General features: G+C 39.4%; 2 protein-coding genes across 11 annotated transcripts; both read left to right on the top strand.

Annotated features, from left to right (window-relative positions):
* The first annotated feature begins 489 nt into the window (after positions 1-489).
* ric8a (ric8 guanine nucleotide exchange factor A) lies at positions 490-8,409 on the top strand. The gene is made up of 8 exons (XM_034969758.2): positions 490-724; positions 805-944; positions 1,199-1,667; positions 2,222-2,421; positions 4,195-4,333; positions 4,667-4,910; positions 5,692-5,909; positions 6,297-8,409. Exons 1-8 carry the CDS (start codon positions 644-646, stop codon positions 6,450-6,452), a joined length of 1,647 nt encoding a protein of 548 aa, XP_034825649.1. The 5' UTR covers positions 490-643; the 3' UTR covers positions 6,453-8,409.
* Positions 8,410-9,928: 1,519 nt separating this feature from the next.
* Positions 9,929-24,673, top strand: LOC117983269 (spondin-1-like). Of its 10 annotated transcripts, none has more exons than XR_011236848.1 (16): positions 9,930-10,997; positions 11,406-11,578; positions 12,994-13,220; positions 13,667-13,867; positions 14,117-14,323; positions 14,730-14,996; positions 15,546-15,711; positions 15,966-16,185; positions 16,456-16,668; positions 17,502-17,547; positions 18,171-18,356; positions 19,011-19,161; positions 19,596-19,775; positions 20,995-21,092; positions 23,297-23,402; positions 24,172-24,314. XR_011236848.1 is itself a non-coding variant. In XM_069499195.1 (16 exons), the coding sequence occupies exons 1-15, from the start codon at positions 10,978-10,980 to the stop codon at positions 23,383-23,385; spliced, it is 2,457 nt and encodes an 818-aa protein (XP_069355296.1). In that variant the 5' UTR covers positions 9,931-10,977; the 3' UTR covers positions 23,386-23,402; positions 24,172-24,314. The 10 variants fall into 10 exon arrangements, 8 of the variants coding, with proteins under 8 accessions (XP_069355298.1, XP_069355296.1, XP_069355297.1 ...); XR_011236849.1 differs by having other exon boundaries at positions 23,301-23,402; positions 24,172-24,218; XM_069499195.1 differs by having other exon boundaries at positions 9,931-10,997; positions 20,995-21,090; positions 23,282-23,402.
* Positions 24,674-24,980: the final 307 nt, after the last annotated feature.

Genomic DNA, 24,980 nt, shown 5'->3' with positions numbered 1-24,980 from the left:
TTGAGAGAGAGAGAGAGAGAGAGACTGACGAGCACTCACGTTACGAAACAACCTCTAAATGTTAATCTGCTGTACAGCAAGTCTATTCACGATCAAGCATGCACGACGCACGATGACTCTGCTGTACGTCCGCGCTATTCACTGTCTATCTGCACGACGCGGGCGGTGGTGGGGGCGCTCGCTGGATGCAAAATTCATCTTGCACATCCAGCAAACAATTAAATAATTATCGCTGTACGTCAAGCCTATTCACGGTCTTTTTGCATCGAGCATCGTGCATGGCCTTGGCGGGACGTACAGCAAGAAGGATGGTGAATACGGGGCTTTAAATAAAGTACATGACTATAGTAACATTTTTTGACGTTTCCAGTGCTACGTCAAGTGCATACAAAGTACTCTGTGGTCAAGTGTATGGTCTGTACCTTTTATTTCTGGTCGGTGGTCTGTACTCTGTAGTGTCAAATTGAAATTGTCTACCACAGACCAATTTGTCTACCTAAGGTCTACCTACGTCATATATTCAATGCACTCTGTGACCTACGTCCTACGCTATGAAATTCCCAATTTTCAATAAATTAAGTTTTTAAGGTTTGGGTGTATTTTTGTTGCTTTTAATTAAAAAACTCATTGAGTTATTAACAAAATGAATGAAGACGAAATCAACATTGTAAGCGGTGACAACTACACGGAAGTCGCTCTAACTCTAGAGAATTTTCTAAAGACAGTGAGTTTTCTGACAATAATAATATTGTTTTTTTTATTTTAAACTTTTAATTCTGAATCTTCTACCTACTTAATTTTCAGAACAATAACGTTTTTACATTTCCATTTTTATTGGAGAACAACAGGAGAGTCTCTTTATGGGCCGCATTATTCCAGCATCTGCAATCAAAATCTTCAGAGTCCATTCATGTTTTGTGTTTAACAACTATAAGGCTATTGAGGTAATTTTTTAAAGTTTTATCTATGTATTATAAAAAAGTAGCCAGAAAAAGGTGGTAATCTAGCCAGTTCTATTATTGTACTGTTGTACTATATTATTGTATTGTACCTAGTAGTCCGGGCACAAGTTCTACACTTAATTTATGGAGAAAGTTGGAAAATAATAATTGAGCTTATTGTTTTAGGGACATGGCCGTTAATCATGAGTACTTTTTTGTTACAGTAAAAGTATTTGTAACTATTTTTAAAATTACAGCCGAGATAAATCCGAGCTCGAGAACTTGATTTGTGAGAAGTGGATCATAACATTAATCGAGAAGGCGGGTTTGTTCAACTTTGTCGACCCTGATGATACTATGGATGTTGATATGCCTTTAAAGGAAGTAGTTGTTGAGGCCATGAAATGTCTGTGCAATATAGCATTTAATAGTGAAGTGGCACGTGCATTGTGTGCCCACACTAGCATTGCACAAGGGTTAGTTGCAAGATTACGCTCATACAAGGAAATACCATTCAAAGATGACATAATGCTGTACGACATGAAATTGTTGTTTATATTGACAGCACTGAGACAAGACATAAAAGTCAAAATAAAAGATGAATTGCATGGGATGGATTACTTGATAAGTTGTCTCAATGAGCTTGTTTTGGAGGCCTCTGAGCCTCAGTGTGATGTTGCTGGAAGCAGAGAAGTGATTGAAGAGGCTCACTACTGCTTTCTTCAGGTTGGAAATATTTTAATTGTCACCTAATATTTTCTTTTTTACTTTCCACTGGCATTAGACATTATTTTTTTTACAATTTATTGTTAAATCATATCCAGCCACAACAGCTATTTAGCAGGTCACCAGATAAATATATTTTTGATGGTTTGAGTAATAGTGTATTTTCACTTGATTAAATTTTTTTTGTAACAATTCGTTGACAAAATGTTATATGTATGTTAACAAAACTAATTGGATTTAGAAACTGTCGGTTATAAATTGTTATTGGATCTACCAAGTAAAGATTTTATACTCCTTAACCCTGATGCTATAAAATTGCATTCCTAATCACGGGGTTTTGAAAACCTAAACCTACGCGGATGAAGTCGCGGGCATCAGCTAGTAAAAGAATAAAATAGAATAAAAAAGTTACACCAAATTGAGTAGGTAGGTACATCTATTTTTCGAAATTTGTTAAAAAGGTGTTTTGTTGTGGGCTGTTACTTTTTAAGGAATTATAATATGTTCTATAATAATTTTTAAGCATGCCTATAAATATTAAAAATTGTTGGCAGGATAACCAACTAGCAATAGTATGTGAGATACTAAAGACCCAGTTCAACTTGACGCTGCAAAGTGCGGAGAATGTGAGTGAGGCTGAGGAAAGCATGTACCTCAAACTGATGCCTGCCCTCACAGCCCTGTTATATGCTCAGACTTCCACACAGGAGTCACTAATGGAACTCCACAGTAATATTGCTAACCTACTAACCAGGTTGGTCTGATTGTGTACTTGGCCTGTCATAGTATGGACCAACTAGATTGATCAGCAGTTTATTTTATTAGCACTAGCTGCCCCGGCGAACTTCGTTCCGCCTAACAGTCGATTCTTTTTCAGGAAATATTTTTAAATTTTTCTCTCCGTAAGAACCATCCCCGTACTTCAAGGAATATTATGGAAAAAGAATTAGCAAATCGGTTCAGCTGTTCTCGAGATTTGCGATCAGCAACACATTTAGCAATTCATCTACACTAATATTATAAAGAGGAAAACTTTGTTTGTTTGTTTGTTTGTTTGTTTGTTTGTTTGTTTGTACTGAATAGGCTCAAAAACTACTGGACCGATTTTAAAAATTCTTTCACCATTCGAAAGCTACATTATCCACGAGTAACATAGGCTATATTTTATTTTGGAAAAAAATAGGGTTCCGTAAGATATTTGGGTTTTTCGGACACAAGGTGTAAAAAATCAACCAGAAAAGTTACTTATTTTGCGTACGCTGCCTAAACTATAAAAGATAGAACCATAAAATGTTCTAATTAATTGTAGATCTTATAAATATCTACAAAAAAGTCCGCGACACACTATACCCATCTATGTCGAGTGAGGCACAGCAACCATTTTTTTATTTAAAAATCTTGAATTTTTTTTGGACTACATTTAAACGCGTTTATTTTACTCATGCTATTAATCCTTATCAAAATAAATGATTTCATCACTAAGAACAGTTTATGGAGATAATATTTGGTCTTTGAATGATTAAAATTGGACGTTTGGTTTTGAAGTTATGGCGAAATTAAAATATTACGATTTCTGCTGCACGGCCCGTTGTATTATATAAAGAGGTAATGTCGTTAAGTTTGTTTGTAGGGGGTAATCTTTAGAACTACTGAACCGATTTTAAAAATTCTTTCACCAGTAGAAAGCTACATTATTCCTGAGTGACATAGGCTATACGGGATCTTTAAAAACCTAAATCTACGCGGGCGAAGCCGCGGGGATCATATTATATAAAGAGGTAATGTCGTTAAGTTTGTTTGTAGGGGGTAATCTTTAGAACTACTGAACCGATTTTAAAAATTCTTTCACCAGTAGAAAGCTACATTATTCCTGAGTGACATAGGCTATACGGGATCTTTAAAAACCTAAATCTACGCGGGCGAAGCCGCGGGGATCAGCTAGTTTTTATATACAGAGATTGTTAATATTAGATACACTTTTTTAATGTCTTTCTTGTATTTAATCGACTTATTGTTGCAATGTATTTTTATTTTGTAACATATTTTTGTAAATGTTGTGTGAACTTGTAAATGGCGGACTACATTTAGTAAGTTATATGTTCAGAATAAGTATTTCTTTAATGTATTAGGGTAAGTAGCCGAAAGTTAACCTAATAAATAAAATAAAATAATATTTGTCCAACAGGGGATCTATGTACTAGAACTTTATTTAGATTTCTGTTTTAAATTTAGTATTGAAGGGATGTTGAAGCCATTTATGGTGCATTGCTGTGTGCTGTAATAGTTGTAGCGAATGCAAATTATGAAACGTAAACTTTCATACGTAGGTATGATTTATTTTGTTGTTTTGTCCCTTTCGATTATACGCGTATGACAAGTCCACCTTGGTCCTCTGTCTGAGTCCCGCACCGAGTTAGCGCGGGGGCTGTGCGGGGTGTCCCCACCCAGATTGCCATATTGACCTGTCACATACTATAGTCATATGATTACTTTGACAGCCAGAAACGTTGAGAGATATTGTTTTCAGTGTACCACCAGTATTTTATCAGTACCTGACTCCAGAGCTGAATGACGGTGAAACGGCATTGTGCATTTACGACGGAAGAAACATGGATGCTCTGCACGCATTGCTTCAGTTGCTGCAGTATAGGCTCTCTCTTACTACAGTGAGTGCTTTATCTATTACAGGATTTCAGTACAAATTTTGACCCATGTAGTGCAAACAGCTGACTATGAAAGTTGTATGGTAAAGTTATATCATGAAGCTTTTGTGACACAAGTTAGTCAAGAGTTAAGAATTTTTTTTATGATGCAAATTGGTTAGGTAAAACATTGGGACTAAAGACTATTTTAAATTTTATTTACTGCACCATGAAATTAATGTTGTGATATTCATTTCATGTTATATTTTACCCCCTTACCAATTTTTAAAAATTTTACTCAAGCAAAACCAGGGCAGGTCAGTTAGTTAATACTAATTTCATGCCTTTTTATTACAGAACACAAAAAATCAGTATGAAAACCTGTCTCCAGTACTGACAGTGTTAAATAAGAGCGCCCGCGGATGCCGGGTGCAGCGCAAATACCTGCGCCTGATCGTTTTGCCCCCGCTGAGGGATGTTTCCAGACCGCCTGAGCAGGGCCACACTCTCCGCAACCAGCTATGCCGTTTGCTCACTACACCTGTCACCTCTGTGAGGGATCTGGTTGCTGAGTTCCTGTTCATACTTTGCAAGGAGAAAGGTTAGTACTATACAATTCTTCTCATTCGTTCACTCTTGACAGAGTGGTCATGGTTATGACAAGTATGTGCAAACTTGGAGACAGACATATTGCAGAACGGATTAAGTGCATTCACCTAGTTGGGGACCAGCCATGTGGACTTGTGCTATCCACTCAGCCTTTTACCACGAGGGTTCGATGGGACTACAGTTCCTAATAATGTGCTCTTTGAACTTGAGGATTTGTAGTTAGCACAAAGTTAAGTTAAGTTAAGTTAGCAGAAAGTGTAGAAAGTCTTATTTGAGGTGACAAATCATTTTTTTTCCACATAATTATTTTGCTTGTGATAATTCTAGGTCTTACTTATGTGATTAGTTTAATAAATAATAAGTATTAGCGATAATAAATATATTACCGCGATCGAAATGAGTGCGAATATTTTTCTCACTGTACAGAAAAGATGCTTAGGTACTCATAACTTTGGCACCCTGGACTGTCATCCTGACTGGCTCATTGCGCCCTAACCTGATGGTTGACGCCGCTACTGGTCAGTTCTTTTCCGCATTGCATTGTATTTATTGCATTGCATGGTCCAGCAAGGAAACTAAATAAAAAATATTTTTATTCGGGTTTGCATGCTCACTCACAATGACCTTTCATACTAAACTACCATACAAAGGTGCCCACGGCGTGCCCACCAGGTGCCGGTGCTGGGTGGTCGCCCACCGCGTCTTACCACGCGGGTACCGACTTTTGTACGGAAAAAATGTTTAATCTTTATCGTGTCTGGTTTGTTTGTCAGTGGGTCGCATGGTGAAGTACACCGGCTTCGGCAACGCGGCCGGCCACCTGGCGCAGAAAGGCTTGCTGGGCGGCGCGCGCGGGCCCGTGTGCTACTCCTCCAGCAGCGAGGACTCCGACACCGAGGAGTACCTGCAGGCGCAGCCGGGCATCGACCCCGTGGTGGGCTGCACCAGGCCGCCGCGCGCCAACCCTTTTGAGGGCATGTCTGATGAGCAGGTTAGTACTGAGTAGCGATTTTTTTGCAATAAGCGACCTAACCAAACCTAATCTCTTGTTATATCAAAAATAGCGAGCAGACGAGCAGGCGGGTCACCTGATGTTAAGTGATTACCGCTGCCCATGAACATTTGCAGCACCAGAGGAACTACCACTTCTACTACTATTAAACAACAGGACACTAATAAAATATGGAAATGACACTGCTGTCCGAGGTTTTTTTGGCACTCGGGTGTTACCGTCCATTGTACGTGTCCATAACCATATCATCAAATTTAAAGAAAAAATCGGTTGCCTATCTTGAAAAGGATGAAAATCTCGGAAAATGACACACATTAGTTTAAAAATAAGTGTTGTCGCAGCCTCACACTCCTTCTCTCTTGTTAGAAGGAATTCGAGGCCATGAAGCTGGTGAACCTGCTGGACAAGATGATGACGGAGGGCGTGGTGCGGCCGGCGCGTGTGGGTCCCGACGGCCGCCCCGTGCCCGTCGACCACGTGCTCGAGATGCGCGACCATCCGCCCAACCGCCCGCAGTCCTAAACAGTTTACAACCTGCCAAAGTTAACTTGAGAATGACGTGAGCGCGCCGTACTAATTGCAAAACAATATTTATCGAATGAGTGTGTGATCGATTAATTTATTTATTAATTTATTAATTTATAGCTGGGTGCAAATAAAATAGAAAATGTATGGTTTTTTATAATACATATAATTTTAAAAAGGGTGCGCGCATTCCGCTCGGATCTCAAGTTAACTTTGCAGGGCTATTACGTGAATACGTCTTGCGTCTGCAACGGAAAGTAACACTAGCAAAAACATATTAGCAAAAGGTCTCATCATTGCTTTGCATTGAGCATGATCGTCGCTAAGCCAAGCGTAACTTGCAAATGTTACGTGACGTGAATGGCTTGATATTTGCCAAATCTGATGAAATGAATATTGATGTTTTAGGATTCCGTAGTAAACAAGGAACCCTTATAGTTTCGCCATGTTTAGTAATACTTTTTGTCTTAGAACGAGACTACAACGATTGCGAAGCCATGTAAGAATAAACATCTGAAAATAGTATGTATCCAATTTTATCACAGTAAACTGCGTAAAACAACAGCTGTCTCAACGTGGCATACTGTTTTATAATATTTGCAAAAACCGCAGGCAGGTTTCTATGCCTTCTGGCTTCGTTGTCGCACCAGCGCAGCAGCGGCGTGGTTTTCCGCTTTCATCAAATAATGCTTGTTCACGTCAATTCGTGGCCGCAGCCTCAGCACTCATACTTGGAGTCACGGGTCGGACAATTTTTGTTTGTACCAACAAACAAAAATTGTCCAACCTGTGACTTAGAGTTATACATAAAAAACGCATTTTTTCAGGGGTATCTTAATTTGTCACTCTGCCGCAGTTTAAACAGAAGTGCGCAAGTGTATATATTTCTTGTACTAGAATCAAGTATGACTTCTACGCCACTGCTACGGATTAGAATATCTTAAAACTCTCGCCAATTCCATGGGTGCGTATGCAGGTGGCGCATATAATATGTATTACCGATAAAACATAACGCGATGTAAGTTATTCGCGATTTATAATATGTCATAGCCAATCAGGCCTTTGTTCGAGAAAATGTCGAGGATTGTTGCAATTTTTTCGTGAATGAATTATTTGATTGGATCAATGATATTTCGTGGCTGTGCTTTTTTATATACGTGTCGATTAGGAGAAGATAACGTGTTATAAACGATTATACAATGAGTTCTTATGTAGTAATTAGTAGGTACACTCATATTGAGTTTCTATTATCTACTGCTTATTTTTGTATCCTTGAATTCCAATAACTAGAGTCGATGCAGGTTATCACTAGGTATTACCAACACAAAATGTCTATGACATAAAAAAAGACAAATTATGTAAATATCCTGCACTCCAATTTTATTTATAAAGGGTATACTTCCCTTATTATGCCAAGTAGAAGCACACACTTTATTACGATAATAATTATTTTATCGTAGTGTCTTACGAAAGAAAATCGTTTGACTTTGTAATATTACTTCTGTTAGGATTCTTCGATTAAAATTTAGAGATTATGCATAAAAAGTCACAATTTTTAAACTATAATATCTACTTTAGTGTAGTCGCTGTTCGGTGTTCGTATTTTTCTGCACATTATTATAGAATGAACCAAAGTTTAGAGATACTATACCTACTTTCGAAGTACCTATTTGTAGTGATAACTGACCTAGTCAACTAAATGTAGTCTCTGCAAATGACTGCTACTATAAAAGATTGTAGACTTTGGATCTTACATTATTATATTATTATAGTCTTTAAAGCTTGCGCACATTAATTTAGCAAGCCGTTTAACAAAACATTCTTTTCCAAGCATATCAACAGCTTACTTTAGTAAAAAGCTTATTAAGTAATTGTGAATCATGAGGGATGCAACGCAATGCGTTATCTAGCTCTGTTGCATTGAATAGATCGGCTACCGATGGCTACCGACTACTATACTAACTTGGTTAAAATTAATAATAAAATCAATCTATCTGTGATTCGTCGATAAGTTACAGCAACATTGTTATTTTAAAAAAAAAATTTTTTTGCAAATTTAACAACGTTAATTGCTAAGCAACTATCAACAGATTACAGATAGATTGATTTTAAATTCGTCCGTATAACGTGTAAAATTTAACTCCTCACGCGCCGTTTTAACTTTATCCCCCCCTTCACCATTTTACCACCGAACCGCAAGACGTCGGGCTAGTTTCCATCCCAATGCCGTTGACATGCCATCTACACGCACGAAACGTTTTGCGTCATCATTCCTCATAAGCATGGCTAAGGTTTGGAATACTCTTCCACGATCTGTGTTTCCTACCAATTACAACCCGGGTATCTTTAAAACAAGAGTGAATAGGCATCTTCTAGGTAAACGCGTCCCATCTTAGGCCTCATCATCATTTTCCATCAGGTGTGGTTGTGGCCAAGCGGTTGCCTTTAATGAATTAAAAAAGTGTCAAATTTCAATTCAAAAGTACGATTTATTCCTTATTTTAAAGGTGAACCGTACTTTTTACATGACACCCATAGAGTTAAAATGGCGCGTGAGGAGTCATTTTGTACGGGCTATACGTTGTGTTTCTGATGGGTATCCCGTCGTGTATGAAGAGTATAAAGTTGATTAGTACTAACCCGTCTTCCTAGATGAGCGACGGGATGCGAAATGTGTGTCCTAACTCTGTAGTCTGATTAAGGCGACAACGTAGGCAACAAATACATACAACGTCTACTTTGATATTTTTGCGTTGCGTCGTATTAACTCGTTTGTCCTTCACTAAAGACAACAGGTAAGTTTGCAGAACAATTTAATGGCGCTAGTTGTAAAATGTTTCGATGCGCTCAGTGCCTGCAGTAAGTAACACACCGTATCTAAGTAATGTGCGCGGGCCTTACTATGTAATTTGAAAACAGTGCGAGAAAAACATATTTTTGCACAAGCGAAAAATAGTTTTCAAAATGAATATTTAATACCTCTTGATACTTATAGGTATTCTCATATCTGACGATAGAATGAAAAGTTAGGTTTAAGATAAATAAATAATTTATAATTATATCTATATTTACTCTATTATGATAATATACTTAAATAAAGAGTTTTAGAAATCAATCATGTACCTATATTGAAATTTCAAATATTTAGGTTAATATTTTACTTAGCTATAGGTAAGTACTTCTGTAATAAAGTATTTAAATCTTCTTAAACATGTTTCATATTTTATATTCAACCCGCTTTACCTACTTTATTACTCCTAAACAATCGGTCAAGTGCGAGTCGGACCTCGCACACGAAGGGTTCCGTACCATTGTACAAAAAATAACACTTTAATTTTCATGGCGGTCATTTTGAAATCGTTGTACTTTGTTATAGCGGCAATAGAAATTACACATTCTGTGAGTTTCTAACTATTATCACCGGTTCACAAGATACAGCCCGCTGACAAACCGACAGACGGACGGACGGGCAGCGAAGTCTTAGTAATGGGGTCCCGTTGACAACCTCCGGGTACGGAGCCCTAAAAAACTGATACATAATATTTCAGATGTCGAATTAGTTACGAAATTTTTGCAATCGAATAGTCGCGCAATATTTATGAACTCAGGTCTCGATAATTTTTCGTCCAAATAGGTACAATTTAGGCACTTCCCTAATTTGTTTAAGTGCATAGTGCAACAAATTTTTCTGCTAAGAGGAAACTACCTACTGCTAAATTAATATCTTACCTTTGAATCTACAACTCACAGTTTTACAACTCATAAAAGGTACATTTTCAGAAATTATACCTATACTAAAATTGTACCACCTAAGGCTCTTTACGCACTGCATCCGATCCGAATCCGAGAATTCTCGATCCGAAGTAGCCGAAGTAGCTACTTGTATGAGGGGTTCCGCATTAGATCCGAATTTCATTTTACGGCTTTGGAAAACGAAATTCGGATCTAATGCATAACCTCATACAAATATTGTTTAGTTTTCCTTACCTAGCTTAAAAGATAAACAAATCGCAGAAACCTTCTCGGAGAAAGGCCTAATAGACGCGATTTATCCGGCAATTAACACATTCTGGAGTTAGGTTTTAACTAACTCTTACCAAGAATCATGATTTCATTGTCAGTTCGCGATAATAAAGTCATGGGTTATAGTGCGCCCTTACGCATTTCAGCAAAAAGCTACTTGTTTACCTTTTTAAGGAAAAGTAGATTGTACGTAGTACTACGGCTACTTTGGATTGGACATAGTGCGTAAAGAGCCTAACTTACCCTCGCATCCGTAGCTATATTCCTTTATTCAATTTTCAGTTCAGCCCCGCCAGGCGCGTAGGGCGGGCCGCCTTTCATTCGATCGCGTTTATGCTTTCTTTTGTGAATCGCGATTAACCTACTTATAATTACTATTATTACTATAATTATGTAATTTGATAATTGGTCGAAAAGCCATTAGGTAATTTTATTACGCCGGGAAGCTTTTTCATTAGTTAGTAAAGCCGGTAGGTGACCTTTCTTTGTTTAGGATTCAATGGATTCCAGCCTTTGTTGGTAAGAAGGTACAATGAAACTTCATAATTATTGATTTATAAGCTAATATAATATGTTAAGTACATAAATCAATAATGTTATAAACATTAAACTAATGATTGGTTTTTAATTCGTTAGTGTGCGCCTGTAAAATAGTGTGCCGTATGTATATGTGTTTGTTTCCTCGTACCCTTGAAATAATTAAATTTAAGTTTTTAATATAACATAAAGTCTTAGTACTACGAATCTACTTAGTTTCAATGTGTATTTTTTTCATAAAGAAAAAAAACACTTAAAAAAGCATTTTTTAGCATTATAATCAGTAGAGTATGATTGTTATTGAAAAAATAAAGTTGGTTGTATTTATAACATAACAATTGGCTTGATGTTCATTCCAGGTAATTAATTTCATTGGTCCATTATAAAAAGGCAGGTTATCAATATGTTCGTGCTGCTTGCACTATGTGTCCTCGGAGCGGCGGGCGCCCCCGCCAGCGGGCAGTGCGAGCGCGCGCCTCCGCACGCCCAGCCGGCAGACGTGCATTACAAGCTCAGCGTGGCCGGCGATCCCGACTTGTTCCTACCAGGAGAACTTTATATTGGTAAAGCTCTATCCACACATATCCGTGCCGGCACGTGAACATCCGTGATCCGCCAATGCACTGTGGGTCTGGTCTGTGCTATCCGCACATGTCAGTGCCGGCACGTGAACATCCGTGGTCCGCCAGTGCACTGTGGGTCTGTGCTATCCGCACATGTCAGTGCCGGCACGTGAACATCCGTGATCCGCCAGTGCACTGGGTCTGTGCTATCCGCACATGTCAGTGCCGGCACGTGAACATCCGTGATCCGCCAGTGCACTGGGTCTGTGCTATCCGCACATGTCAGTGCCGGCACGTGACCATCCGTGATCCGCCAGTGCACTGGGTCTGTGCTATCCGCACATGCCGCCAGTGCTACGTGTTCAATGATTTTTAGTACGTTCGAGATGTAAATGCTAAAATGCCCCAATATTTAAGAATTAACATCGATTCTATTTTATTTTAAGGAATATTAGGCATGTTAAACGAATTGTAACTGTATCTACAGTCGAAACTGGATCAGTGAAAACAGGTTATAGTAACCGACAATAATAGTCAGGTCCCGTCATTTTTATATTCGAAAACCTCTACGTGTGATAGTATAGGAAACAAATAAAGAGAGAGCCATTTTTCACATCTAGAATGCATCTAGACTCTCTAAGTGACAGTTTCTTACTCTAGACCTCTGTAAGTGATATGTGCGGATAGAGTTTAAGGGTTACACAAACTCGGGTCGGGTGCATAAGTAGTTTACACAGCGCGAGCTGCTGACTGGACAGTGGACAGCTGCTCGAACTATATACTCGTTAGGTCAGGTTAGGCGGTTAGGACGTCCGCCTTCGGAGGAAGGCGGCATCACAGAATCACATGGTCGGGGGTTCGGTCCCGGGTACGCATCTCAAACTTTTCGGAGTTATGTGCGTTTTAATTAATATCACTTGCTTTAACGGTGAAGGAAAACATCGTGAGGAAACCTGCATGCCTGAGAGTTCTCCATAATGTTCTCAAAGGTATGTGAAGTCTACCAATCCACAAATGGCCAGGCGCGTGGCAGACTATGGCCAAAACCCTTATCACTCTGAGAGGGACCCGTGGTCTGTAGTGAGCCGGCGATGGGTTGATCATGAAGATGATGATTATGTCAGTAGCTCTAGAGGGGCCTACTCTTTTCCCAAAAAACTCGATATTTGTCTAATATTCCGCATATTAGACAAATAGTCTACTATAGTCTACTTATAACTTATTTATGCCTAGAGGTAATAAGACGTACCTATTGGCGACGACGTACAAAATATTCTAGAGATTGCCAAATAAGAATTCTATCTATTTCTGAATTAGTCAAGTATTCCCATAGTTAACTTTTGTAGGTAGGTACGCTAGTATCTTTTAGTTTCAAGCAGGTTTCAAGGTTTCACCAACATTTTCTTGTTTATCAGTATCGGTTCAAGGAGTTGACAGCGGTCAAGGCCCGACCCCATTCGGAAGTTTCGCGATATGGTCTGAAACGATAGAAGACACTGAAAATGAGAAAACCAACAGTACAAAGACAAGCAACTCCCATTCACTCGGAACGTTTCAGGCATACGACGCGCAAACTAAGCCACACGAAACTTGCAAGTCAGCTGTGGACAATGCTACCGCACATCTTAAAACAGAAGTGCAAGTAAGCGGGATTGCCTATACACTAGAACTTCAAACATAACCTATCTTCAAAGAAATGTGTGTTTGAGTCGTAAATTATAATATTCTTACATGTATTGTACCGTATTACACGTTCTAATCCCCCTTAAAACACGTATTTTGTGGGGGATTAGAAACGCTTGTATGGGCTCGAATACGGTCAAAGATTTTTAGGTTTCTTTGATGTGTAAAACCCTTTTTTATAAAGCTTTCATCGATTTCCATTTGCTTGGAGAGTATAATATTTATGTTTTTAGGTATTTTAACAAAGACAATAACTCATGATATTGAATTCATAAAGAAGGTATCTAATCACTAATGACGATGCCCATTGATTTACAAACCAATTGAGGATCTAATAGTACAAATCGTACAAGCTAGGGACAAGCTTATTTTAGAGGAAATCATCATTATAGATTTATTGAACAGGTGATCTGGAGCGCTCCTACTATCGCAGGGGACTCGTGCGTGCGTTTATGCGCTCGTGCAACGCCAATAGAGGGAACAAAAAGCTCAGTACTTGCACGCAAGCTATGCCCTGCGCCCGTCACTGCTACGCTCAGTCGCCAGCCACCGATCATTGAGCCATGCTGTGCTTGTGACGAGGCCAAGTATGAAGTACGTATACCGGTAGGTACTTACCTCAGTTTGTGTCATAGCGACCTGACCTAAGTTTCAGTACCTACTTACCTGCGAACTTTACTACCGGTAGTTTAAAAAAATTGCACTTCCCTCGTCTTTAGTAAACTTTTGCTCTCAGGCTGCAAGTGCTTCTTTTTATGAGAATGTGTATTTATCAAATCTATCACACACACACACACCCAAAGTCTATAAAAGCTAACATTAATGTTTTATAAAATAATGTAGACGTGTGTGTAGGTCACATTCGAAGGTCTGTGGTCCCGCAATACGCATCCCCGCGAGTTTCCGCCCGAGGGTGCGCGGGCGCACTTTGGTGATGTCATAGGCGCCTCTCACACGGCGCAGTATCGCGTGTGGCAAGAAGGGAGGGTTGCTAGCATGGGCTTGCGTCGATTAGCTGACGATGGCACCACCACGGCTCTTGAAAAGGAGCTAAAGGCAGAGGCAAGACCAAAATTATTTATCTGAGTCTCTAGATTTTTCATAGGACTTTTACCAGCTAGAAGCTATTAAAGATACATTTTTGGGGCGTATAACTGAGTAGGCTCAGATAGTGGAGATGTGCGGGAGGGGTGATAGTTATCACAAGATGTCGAATCACTGAGCTCTCGCGTCACGTCATCACACTACTACCGCAGGAACCTACTCATGATAAATTGTTTTTGGCAATTTTCTAATTTTTTATGGACAGTCCAAGTTTGACCAAAAATTTGTCACTTTAGCGTTAGCGTCGGTGACGCCTGCCTTCTTTTATAGTGGCAGTTTTTCTATCCGGATTTTGGATTTTCCAATAATGTCCTACAAAAATTAAACACGCTGTATTAAAAAAAATACTATGGGTTTTTTTTAGAGCGATCGAATTCGCACAATAATCAAAGCCCGAGGCATTTCCTGGCAACAAGTCGCCGGAGCGGGAATCCCCAGCACCTTCGCAGTTTTCCGAGTGGATGCTAAACATCACCTCGTGTCTCTCGCTGCGAAGCTTGCGCCGTCTCCTGACTGGATCGTGGGAGTTTCAGCACTTGAGCTTTGCAATGCGAACTGCACATGGCGCCGATCCGCTATCTTACCTCTTTACCCTTATGACGTTGGCACTGATAATGGACTTAGTTACATGGTTAGTATATTATTAATTAACTAGCTGATACCCGCGACTTCGTCCGCGTGGAATTATGTTTTTAAAAATCCCGTGGGAACTCTTTAATTTTCCGGGATAAAAAGTATAGGTACTATGTCACTCTCCAGGTCTTTATCTATACCCATACAAAAAATCACGTCAATCCGTTGCATCGTTGCGACGTGATTTATGGACAAACCAACAAACCAACAAACCAACAAACCAATAAACCAACAAACCAACAAACAAACACACTTTCGCATTTATAATAAGGGTACTTACTGATTATTGTTGCGTGTGCTTGCTTGCGTGTAGCGCGTGTGTTGCGCTTTGTGACGCGTATTTTGCCCGTGTGTGGCGCAACAAACGCGCAAATATGCTCGTATGGAGTACCTAAGTTTGATCTTATTTCATTGCCATAACTTAATAAATCTTTGGAGAAATTAGTGATGTTCATATTCTTTTGTTTTTTATTAGTAGTTAGCTGTAAATGGCGGATAAGCAAGGCAAGGCAATCAGTTTCAATAGTTTCAATGTTTCATTTACCAGTCCCGCCGTAGCCCGACGATACCCCAGGCGGCAGTGCGAGCTCTTCGGCCGGAGTGGCCGCGCGATGTCCGCTCTCCATTCTACAGCACCACTGGGGAGATGCGACCAATCGCCCGTCTTCGACTCTCACGTCTACGACTTTATGAGAAGAGCTGTGATGCCGCAGGTAAGCATACTTTTGTAGGGACACATACATAGTGTTACCACCCTACCGGCAAGGCCGTGGCCTCCAAGCGGTTAGGAGGCGATAAGGAGTATATGTGTAATAAAAACTGGCATAGCCCTTCCAAGTTAGTCCGCTACCATCTTAGACTGCATTATCACTTACCAACCGATGAAATCACATCATTATGAAAAAGATAGCAATATAATAACACTGTACGTTTAAGTATATTTTTACTGATAGTATTTCGTTGTTAGAACTCGGTGGTGAACAAATCCCGGAGAATGTGGTCAGTATTGCGGGCGGGGCGTGTGCGACGCACGCGTGGGGGCCGTGGGGCGTCTGCAGCGTGACGTGCGGCGAAGGTCGCGTGGCTAGGCAGCGGCATTACGTCTGGCCCGCCAAAGCCAAGGCCGATGCTTGTAGGATAGCTCTCACTGAATACCGACCATGTCGTGGGCCTAGGATGCATTGCAGGTGAGAAAAAAAAGTCAGAGATAATTTTATAGTTTCTTCGTGATTGCTCGCAATATGTTCTAATGGCATATGGCAGGACAGTCGTGTTTGGACCTACATATTTTGTTTTCATGAGTAAGTTTGAATCTTTTTTAGTACTTACATTAAAAAGTCTTGTCTTTAAAAAAGTTTTTTTAAAATTTAACTTGTTTTTGATATTTTTCTGTCAATTTTCGACTTCATAAGCTTTCTTCAGGATATAGGTATACTTATAAAAGCAAACTATCGTAGAGTAATATCAGATTACGAGCCTGACCCGGCGGAGACGTCCGGCCCGTGCGCAGTGTCGCCGTGGTCGGAGTGGTCGCCGTGCGCGGGCTGCGGAGTGCGCGCACGCACGCGACACTACTTGGCGGCGCGCGCGCACAAGCGTTGCCACGTGGGCTTCCGAGCGCGCACCGTCATGAGCCAGGCCATGCCGTGTGAAGCTGGACCTTGTCACAGGTGTGTAATATAGGTTTTCACACCACTCACTCGACAATGCCTTATTACTGACCTGTTATCTTAAAGGTAAAGTACGTCATAACATTCCTACGAGTAAGCCGGGTTGTAATGTTGTACTGAAATCCGGGATGTAATGTAATTTGAATCTAGAACATCCCGCACCCGAAGCAAATTCTGTTCCTAAGTCCCTCCTTTCTAAGGAGTTTTTAGTTCATCAATTACTGTTGCTGCCTTGCTTAGACGCACTGACTGATTTTATGCTTAGACGTATGATGGCGCCCAAACGTATTAGTACTTCCAAATTCGTTGCGCCCAAATCACTCGCCAGAAACACGAACCATAGAGTAAAGACATGATTATTGAAAATTCCCTTCAAAGCTTATTTATCTGCGAAGCGTTATATTGTGGTGTTATTGCAATTAATTATTTATTTAACTTGAAATTAAAGTGTCGAGGAACGACATGGTGCAGTGATGGTAGCAGTAATTTAACTCCGGAAACTATTAATGCTCAAAGTGTAATAAACGATTTGCTCCCAGAAACTTCTAAAGACCTATTTAAGCATAGGTACGAAGATTTTGATTTTACTGTCTCGCGAGGTGTGAAAAGTAGAGTATTGAACTTGGGGGTAATACTGTCTTAGTCTTGGATTGCCCCTAAACCCCGTGCTTCACGGGACTTTTCACAGTCATACACTTGCCATTTTTTTTTTAAATATTGGTCAACGTTTGCCCTGAGCGTAAATAATTTTTCATTAAATTTTCTTAACGCGTAAATCACTTGAAGATTAAGAGAAGAATGAGAAGAATAAACAATGTTCAATTTATTTACAGCCCTGGCGATCCAGTAAACGCTACAAACTTCGATTGGTTTTATATAGTAAGTTATTCTGTATTATACACACAGGTGGTTTTAATTTGTTTTACGATAAAGGGATGGGTTTTAAGATTGACATTTTCTCGACGCGTGTCTTGTAGACTAGCTTATTTCCAGAACTTCGTCGCCTGGATTTACGTTTTTATGGATCCTATCAGAATTTCCGGAGATACCCAAGGAATATTTACTCTTTTCAAATCTTTATCTTCACCCGCTTAGGCTGTGAGTTGTCTGTCAAATCAGTCAGTACTGTTTCATATTTATGGGTACAGAATAGTCATCATCATGATCAACCCGTCGCTGACTCACTACATGCCATGAGTCTCCTCTCAAAGTTAGAAGGGTTTTGGCCATAGTCTACCACGCTGGAAAAGTGCGGATTGGCAGACTTCACACAGTTTAGAGAACATTATGAAGAACTCTCAGGTGTGCCGGTTTCACGATGCTTTCATTCACCGGTAAAGCGAATGATAATTGTGCGTGCCTGGGATCGAATCGTCGTCCTCCGAATAGGAGGCGGACATCGTAACCACTAGGTAACCACAGATAGTACAGATTCGTAATTGGTCTAAAGCCTGGAAATTGAAGTATGAACTACAATAGAGTGTGAAATGGAACGTTTTTAGGACAATCCTAAATCGGATTGCATGGTAACGCCGTGGGGCGGGTGGTCGCCGTGCTCCGCGCGATGTGGTCGCGGCAAGCGAATCCGCACTCGCCTCTATGTGTCACGGGATTCGCGGGTTCAGAAGGAACTCACTCGCCGACTTTTATTGAGCTGGAACCAACGATTTGCTGAATTACAGAACATTGTAAGTAGTACTGGTTGTTTTATGTAGTTCCGGAGGTGGCGGTCAAAAGCAATTTTCTGCACACACTGCTGAATAGTAAAGCTCTAGCTACATGCAGCGATTTAATCGACAGCGCCTTGATAGCGATTTAAGCCTATAGTGACCACGCAATAGTGATGTATTAGTCTTTGTTTCGGGACTTACGAGATATCATCATCATGATCTACGCATTACCGGCCCACTACTGAGTCGGGTCTCCTCTCAGAGTGAGAAGGGTTTAGGCCATAGTCTGCCACGCTGGCCCAATGCGGATTGGCAGACTTCACAAACCTTTGAGAAAACAGATCTTTCAGGCATGCAGGTTTCCTCAAGAGGTTTTTCTTCACTGTTAAAGCAAGTGATATCTAATTGTTTACGAGATATGATTAAAGGCAATCGATGTCATTCTACTCAACTTCGTAAATTGCGTGAATAAAATATGTTTAGCATGTTTCTGATACGAATTTCTGGAAGAAAATGATTCCGCCTTTATTACTTAATTGGAGGATAAAAATAAATGTGAATATCTTTTGAGCACCGCTTTTATAAGACAAAAACAAGATTTTTGAGTTGTAAACTAGTATATGTTTGAATATGTAGTATTTCAATACTTCAATGATTTTTTTGGCCCAACAGGAACTGTCATTTGAAAACGTAACAAGCGATGATCCCAAAATAGAATCGTTAGTGCAGGAGCATCTACATCGTTGTCAGTTTACTTTGACACAGCAGGAGGCTCTTTGCGATGGCGAAGACCCCGATTGCGAAAACGAGACCGTTTCAGAAGGTGAGATGGTTTTATGATTAGGGATTAGACGTGTCAAGATTTCTTGAACTATGAATGTTAAAACCAGTTTGTTTTCCCTTTACCAAAATGTTGAAAAGAAAAGAGTAACCGCTGATTTCCTTGCCGACTCTTGTCAGTAGAATCTGCTTTTCGAATTAACCGCGGTGGTAGTATTCACGTAGCTTAAGTGCCACAACTTATAAACAGAAATAAAGATTTTGTATTTTCATCTTTCCAATTCCATCTAATAAATTTTTGGGCGTCTCTGAACGTAGTTTTTCACGCCTATTTTAGGATACAAATTGCAATTACCTCCCAAAAAAATCTTTAAGTTTAATCGTTGCTGCTAAATTGATTTTAACACATTTGCAAAAGGGATTCTTAATTCGTTTCGTACGTTTTTTTGGTGCCAAAATGAGCCATATTGTTCTCAGAAGTATGTAAGCTGCCGGTATCCGTGGGACCTTGTCGTGGATACGATGAGCGTTGGTTTTTCGACTCGTCGCGAGCGAACTGTGAGCCTTTTGGATACACGGGCTGTGGTGGCAACGCCAATAACTTCCGCAATAGAGACGCCTGTGAACGAGCGTGTCATAGCAACAAAGATGTAGCTGGTAAGCTGAAATCTTACGCCGGCTCCACACGTTAGCCCCAACACTGGCCTTAACACTGTTCGCCCAACGTGTGGATCGGGAAATTGGCATTTGTCCCAACGTTGGCAAATTTTTGGTTGGTTAATTTCCCGATTCATACCTTGTTGGGCGAAAAGTGTTGGGGCCAACGTGTGGAGCCGATAGTTATTATAACAGTGCTTGAACTGTATGGCGCTTGACATTGGCACTGTAAACTGTCTTTCATATCTGTGATCACTTATCTGACATAATAATATTATCGTAAGCGCATCGTAAGTAAGTATCGTAAGTAGCTTGCGCAATTAATTGAGTACTGTTGATTAACAAACTTACTTACTGAGGTAAATGTACTTATAAGAGTGTTTACTTAGAAAATTTGTCATACGTTAATCATGTAAGCAAGTAAGTAAAACTTACAGGTATCCGCGGCCTTAGGTATACAATTACGGAATGGCTGAAATGCATTGTTGCAGCAAGAATGCCATAAATTCAGCAATTCACAACGAGATTGTAACAATGATTGATGTAGTTTTGCAGGGTCCCTGGTAGAGATCTCTTGTAGAGATAAGTACTTCCCTGTCCATTTTTTCTTGATGTTACTTTTTGGTACAAATAAAAATTTAATAGTACACTTAGTATTAGATTTTACGTCTTACCAACGTTGCTAGAATTCTAGAGTCGAAACACAATAACGTCAAAGTAAAATGGACCTACATAGCCTTGAATTGAAGTCAAAAATTCAATGCCACTGATTTTAATTTCGCAACGTTTCCGCTTGGAGCGCTGGCTTAGATGTGTAGACAAACTTGAGCTTTCAAACAAGGCAGTTAACATCCAATTTACTATAAACGCGGAACTGTTTCGACGCTCGAATACTATCATCGTTGGTGAGACATAAAATCTCGTACTAAGCGTACAGGTATCGATACTGGTACTGGTAGCTATCGGGGTGGGAACGCACCGCACACCCGCACAGCCCATGCGCTTACCCGGTGCGGGATAGTGCAGATAACGTACGGGTGTGTAGGGCGTCCCCTCGCCTCATACCCCAATTGCGATCTCGACATATCGCGTAGTATAGGTATGCTAGTTCCGGAGTGATTGCTATTTGCTGATAAAAAGCTAAGCTAATTCCTAGTTCTATATCGTGATCGTGTTCTTATTAGAAACGCATATTAATCCGAATCATGTCCTCCATCAGTTACGTCGTCGCTCATAGAAGCAAGCACAAAGAAAATGAAGGCGACCCCTTCGACGGAGGATAACGAAGTTTTGCAGAACGATGCACCACCACCTGGTAAGGCGAATTCATTGAATAACAAGATTTTGAGTGTATGAAAATTCTTAAAGGAACTATCCAGTCATCCATCAGCCTGTACCTATGCGTCCACTGCTGGACATATTATGTCTGTTGGAGAGCACATCACGTTCTTTTAAAAAGTACTGAAGTTTACTCAAAGATGGAGGTATAGTATGCGACAGGTTGACACCCCCCAAACACCCGCACGCCACACGCGCGTGTATAAGTCCCGCAAATTGCTAATGCGCGTGGTCGCCATTTTAGTGACGTCAGCACTAGACTGAAGTTTCGAGCTGATGGTATATTTTTATTTCGGCTGACGTCAAAATGACGTCATTTCTATGTTAATGAGACATGGTTCCAGCGCAATAGCAATTTGCGGGACTTATACACTTTTTCATTTATGATATTAAGTATAAATTAAAATTGACTAATAAATCACATAACGTCAAGTGAACCGCCATCTCGCTATTTTTTGAAAAATTGGAAGAGGTTGCAGATCATAATAATGTTCAAGTCACTGGCTAGGTACCTATGTTACGCAGTTGCCCCAGTTTGCTAGCCTATTCACATACCTAGTCATCTAAACGCTTTCAACTTGTAGATTGTAGCTATTATGAAAAAAACTTGAATAGCCTTTTATGCGATCTAGCCTTAGGATACTCGTTAGAAAGCGAATAGTCTTGGTACTTATATCTACAAATGTATAACAGAAAAGTACCTACACAAGTAGGTAATCCGAAGAAAGTTAACATTTTTATTTCTTGCTGAACAGGTACAGGCTGTACTTTTGAATAGCTATTTACGAGATGAACACTCGTATTTTCTGCCGAGGTCCGGCAGTTTTATTATTTCTTCTATTGGAGCTGTTACGATGAAAGAAACGTTTCTGATTTTTTAACCATCGATAGCATATAATAGGCATAATAGAACTTTTTCATATTTGCAAGTAAATTAATTTAATACTTATTTTAGAAATTACAATTTTAATTTTAACTTAACGTATTCTGTATCAAATATTTAAAATCATCGAATTTTTTAATGCAAGATAAGCTTCCACTTGAAGCAAAGACATTTTATAATGACATTATGACTATATCATTCCTTGCGTAAAGTAAACGACGACGTCTAGGTTTGAGCGCGCTTGTTTCTCTCTCTGCCTCTGCGTTGTATTCCTCATTGCTGAGGGTCATGCATGACTCATTTCCAATGATCACATACAATGTTAGGGGTTTTCTTGTGTCGTGATTTGATTAAATTACTGTTTTATTATTCCGTCATGATTCAGAGTTTTGAACAAATTGTGTTTGTCTGTGGTCAATTGTGGAAATTTTGACAAGAATGGCAATACTTTTTTATGTTGGTGGCGAGTTTGAATTGACCAATAGCAATGCAGCACGGGTTTTAAAAAGCAATATGGCGACAAATGGGGGAAAATGACGAGGATACTATTGAAATGAGAGATCTAAGTTTGATTACGCGTTGTGCTTTGAGATAGTCAAGTTGTGGAAGGGCGCTTTGACTTAGTTACTGTGAAAGTAATTTTGAGTGACTGTTTTTATCAGTGAGGCTTCTTGTATCGTTTCAATTTGTATAAATAAATGTGATTATACCTATGTGCGGATACTGTTGGTTAGAAATGTTGATTAGAAGGTTGTTTAAGTTAGATAATGGTTGGTTTGGGATCGGTGTAGGGGCGGAGGAGCCGATCTAGGTAGGGGTTAGGTTAGGCTGCCTGAGTTACTTTTTATTACCTACATATATTATTAGTTTTTCTAGTTGGTGATACATATTAGATCTAGTTATGGAGTCTCGTGCCATTCTATGAATTCATAACACTTGGGCCAAATTGGGATAATAATGCGGTGGGCTCTCAGATCCCAGATCCTCCTGCATTCAACTTGAACTCTACTTTGAGAACGAAATGACTCTGAGACGCTTGTCTAGAAGGTGTTCAATCTGGCCTTAAATAAGTGAAATGTAACCCACGTGACATGAAAAACGGACGCTGCGCGCCAGAAAGGCGTTCCGCACCTTAATAAATTATTTGTTCAGAAACATGGAGAAAAAAATTCGTCTTATTTAAAACCTTTGCCCCCCTACCTAGGTACCTACCATTGCAGTGTATCATCACTCATCATACTTATTAAAATACAATATCATAACTCATAAATGAATACTTAAGTAGTTTTGTTTTTCATGTGGGTGGTCGGTAAGACGTCAACTGTGAGATGGGTCCGTGGTTGGGATGGAGCGATTGTTTCGGCGAATGCGACTTTGCAGTTAAACTAAATTACAGACACATCCTTGTGAGTATGAATACTTTTTTTATTCGCCGATCAACTGTTTTAAAAATACTTGTTTTTGTTTGTACTTCCCTGACGTCATAATTTCGGAACTGCGAATTTCAACGTTTCAACATTCAACTGCAACCTCATTAAGGTTGCAGTTGAATCTCTTGTTTGCTTCGAATTTTGTTTTTAGGATTCAGTACTAAAACAATGAGCTAGTTTCGTCCAGTCCGTCTTTCCGCGTGTCTTAGCCATTTTCAAAACAAACTTAGATCTATAGGTATAGTTGAAAGCTGCCACCATTATGTATAGAAACCTGACCTGTTTTTCTATTTATTTTATAGCTATTGTTAGGTTTCCGTAGGTACCTCAAAAGGAGGAATGGATCCATTATAGGATCACTTCGTTGTCTGTACGTCTGTCGTGTCTGTCTAAAAACCTATGGGTTACTTCCCGTTGACCTAGAATTACGAAATTAGGTAGGTAGGTAGGGTAAAATACAAAACCATGAATTTGTGGTTACATCACCAAAAAAAAATTAAAATGTGTTCTTGAACAAATAATTTACTGATGGCGCTGTCCGGTCATTAACTTGCACGATGTCACGAGTGCACGGTGTTCTAGGTGTGCGATTAAAAAGCGTTATTTTTCCCTTCCTGTGCGAGTCCGATTCGCACTTGACCAGTGTTTTAATTTTCTAGTGATATTTAACAACATTAAAAAAAGTAGTAGGTACAGCTTTAGATAAAATATGGCAAAGGATATGAATTAAGACATTTTGTTTCAGCATCATCCCTCTGGATCGGGAAAACCGTGTCATAAGGTTGTGAAAAGTCGAATTTGTAAACCCACACATTGCAAAAAACTTCTTTTGAACATTAACAATTCCTCGGAAATGTTCAATGTTGATGAGCGTGATGACTGAAGAGATTTGTTAGAGTAATTTATTTCATATACTTATACTAGTTAATAAACTCTAAAGGTGCGCGTAGGTATGTAGTTGTAAGTTAATGTTTAATCTTTACTAAGCAGTTTATTAGGATTTAAAAACTAAATGATGTCGTCACAATAATAACCTTACCTATAGATGCATAATATTATGTTGAATTTTATAGTCAAATGTGAAACAGGATAAATAGAACGTCACTAGTTAGTTCTATTTAGGTAATTATTGGTCCCTGTATACTATATAGTTTTTTTAAATATTATGTTCCTAGAAAATAAAATCTTTGTTGCCACTAAAATACTCTTTTATTGACTATGCAGATGTTTTGACTATTAAGTATAGTCCGTACAGAATGACTCCTCACGTGCCATTTTAACTCTAGGGGTCAACTGTCATGTCAAAAGTACGGTTCACCTTTAAAATAAGGACTAAAATCGTACTTCTGACATGAAATTTGAGACAAAAAGTTAAAATGGCGCGTGAGGAGTTAAATTTAACGCATAATATCAATATATATTACATAGCTATAGGGATAATATGGGCTTTCTAATTTATCGTAAAATAAGTATATACTCTCTTTAGTTAAATAACGTTATTTATTCTAGAATAATTAACGAAACTTTGTACACCACATCATATAATTTGTCAAC

Source organism: Maniola hyperantus, chromosome 6 (genome assembly GCF_902806685.2).
Source record: "Maniola hyperantus chromosome 6, iAphHyp1.2, whole genome shotgun sequence".
Lineage (NCBI taxonomy): Eukaryota > Metazoa > Arthropoda > Insecta > Lepidoptera > Nymphalidae > Maniola > Maniola hyperantus.
Note: the sequence above shows the minus strand (reverse complement) of the source record. Positions and strands in the feature narration are given on the sequence as shown.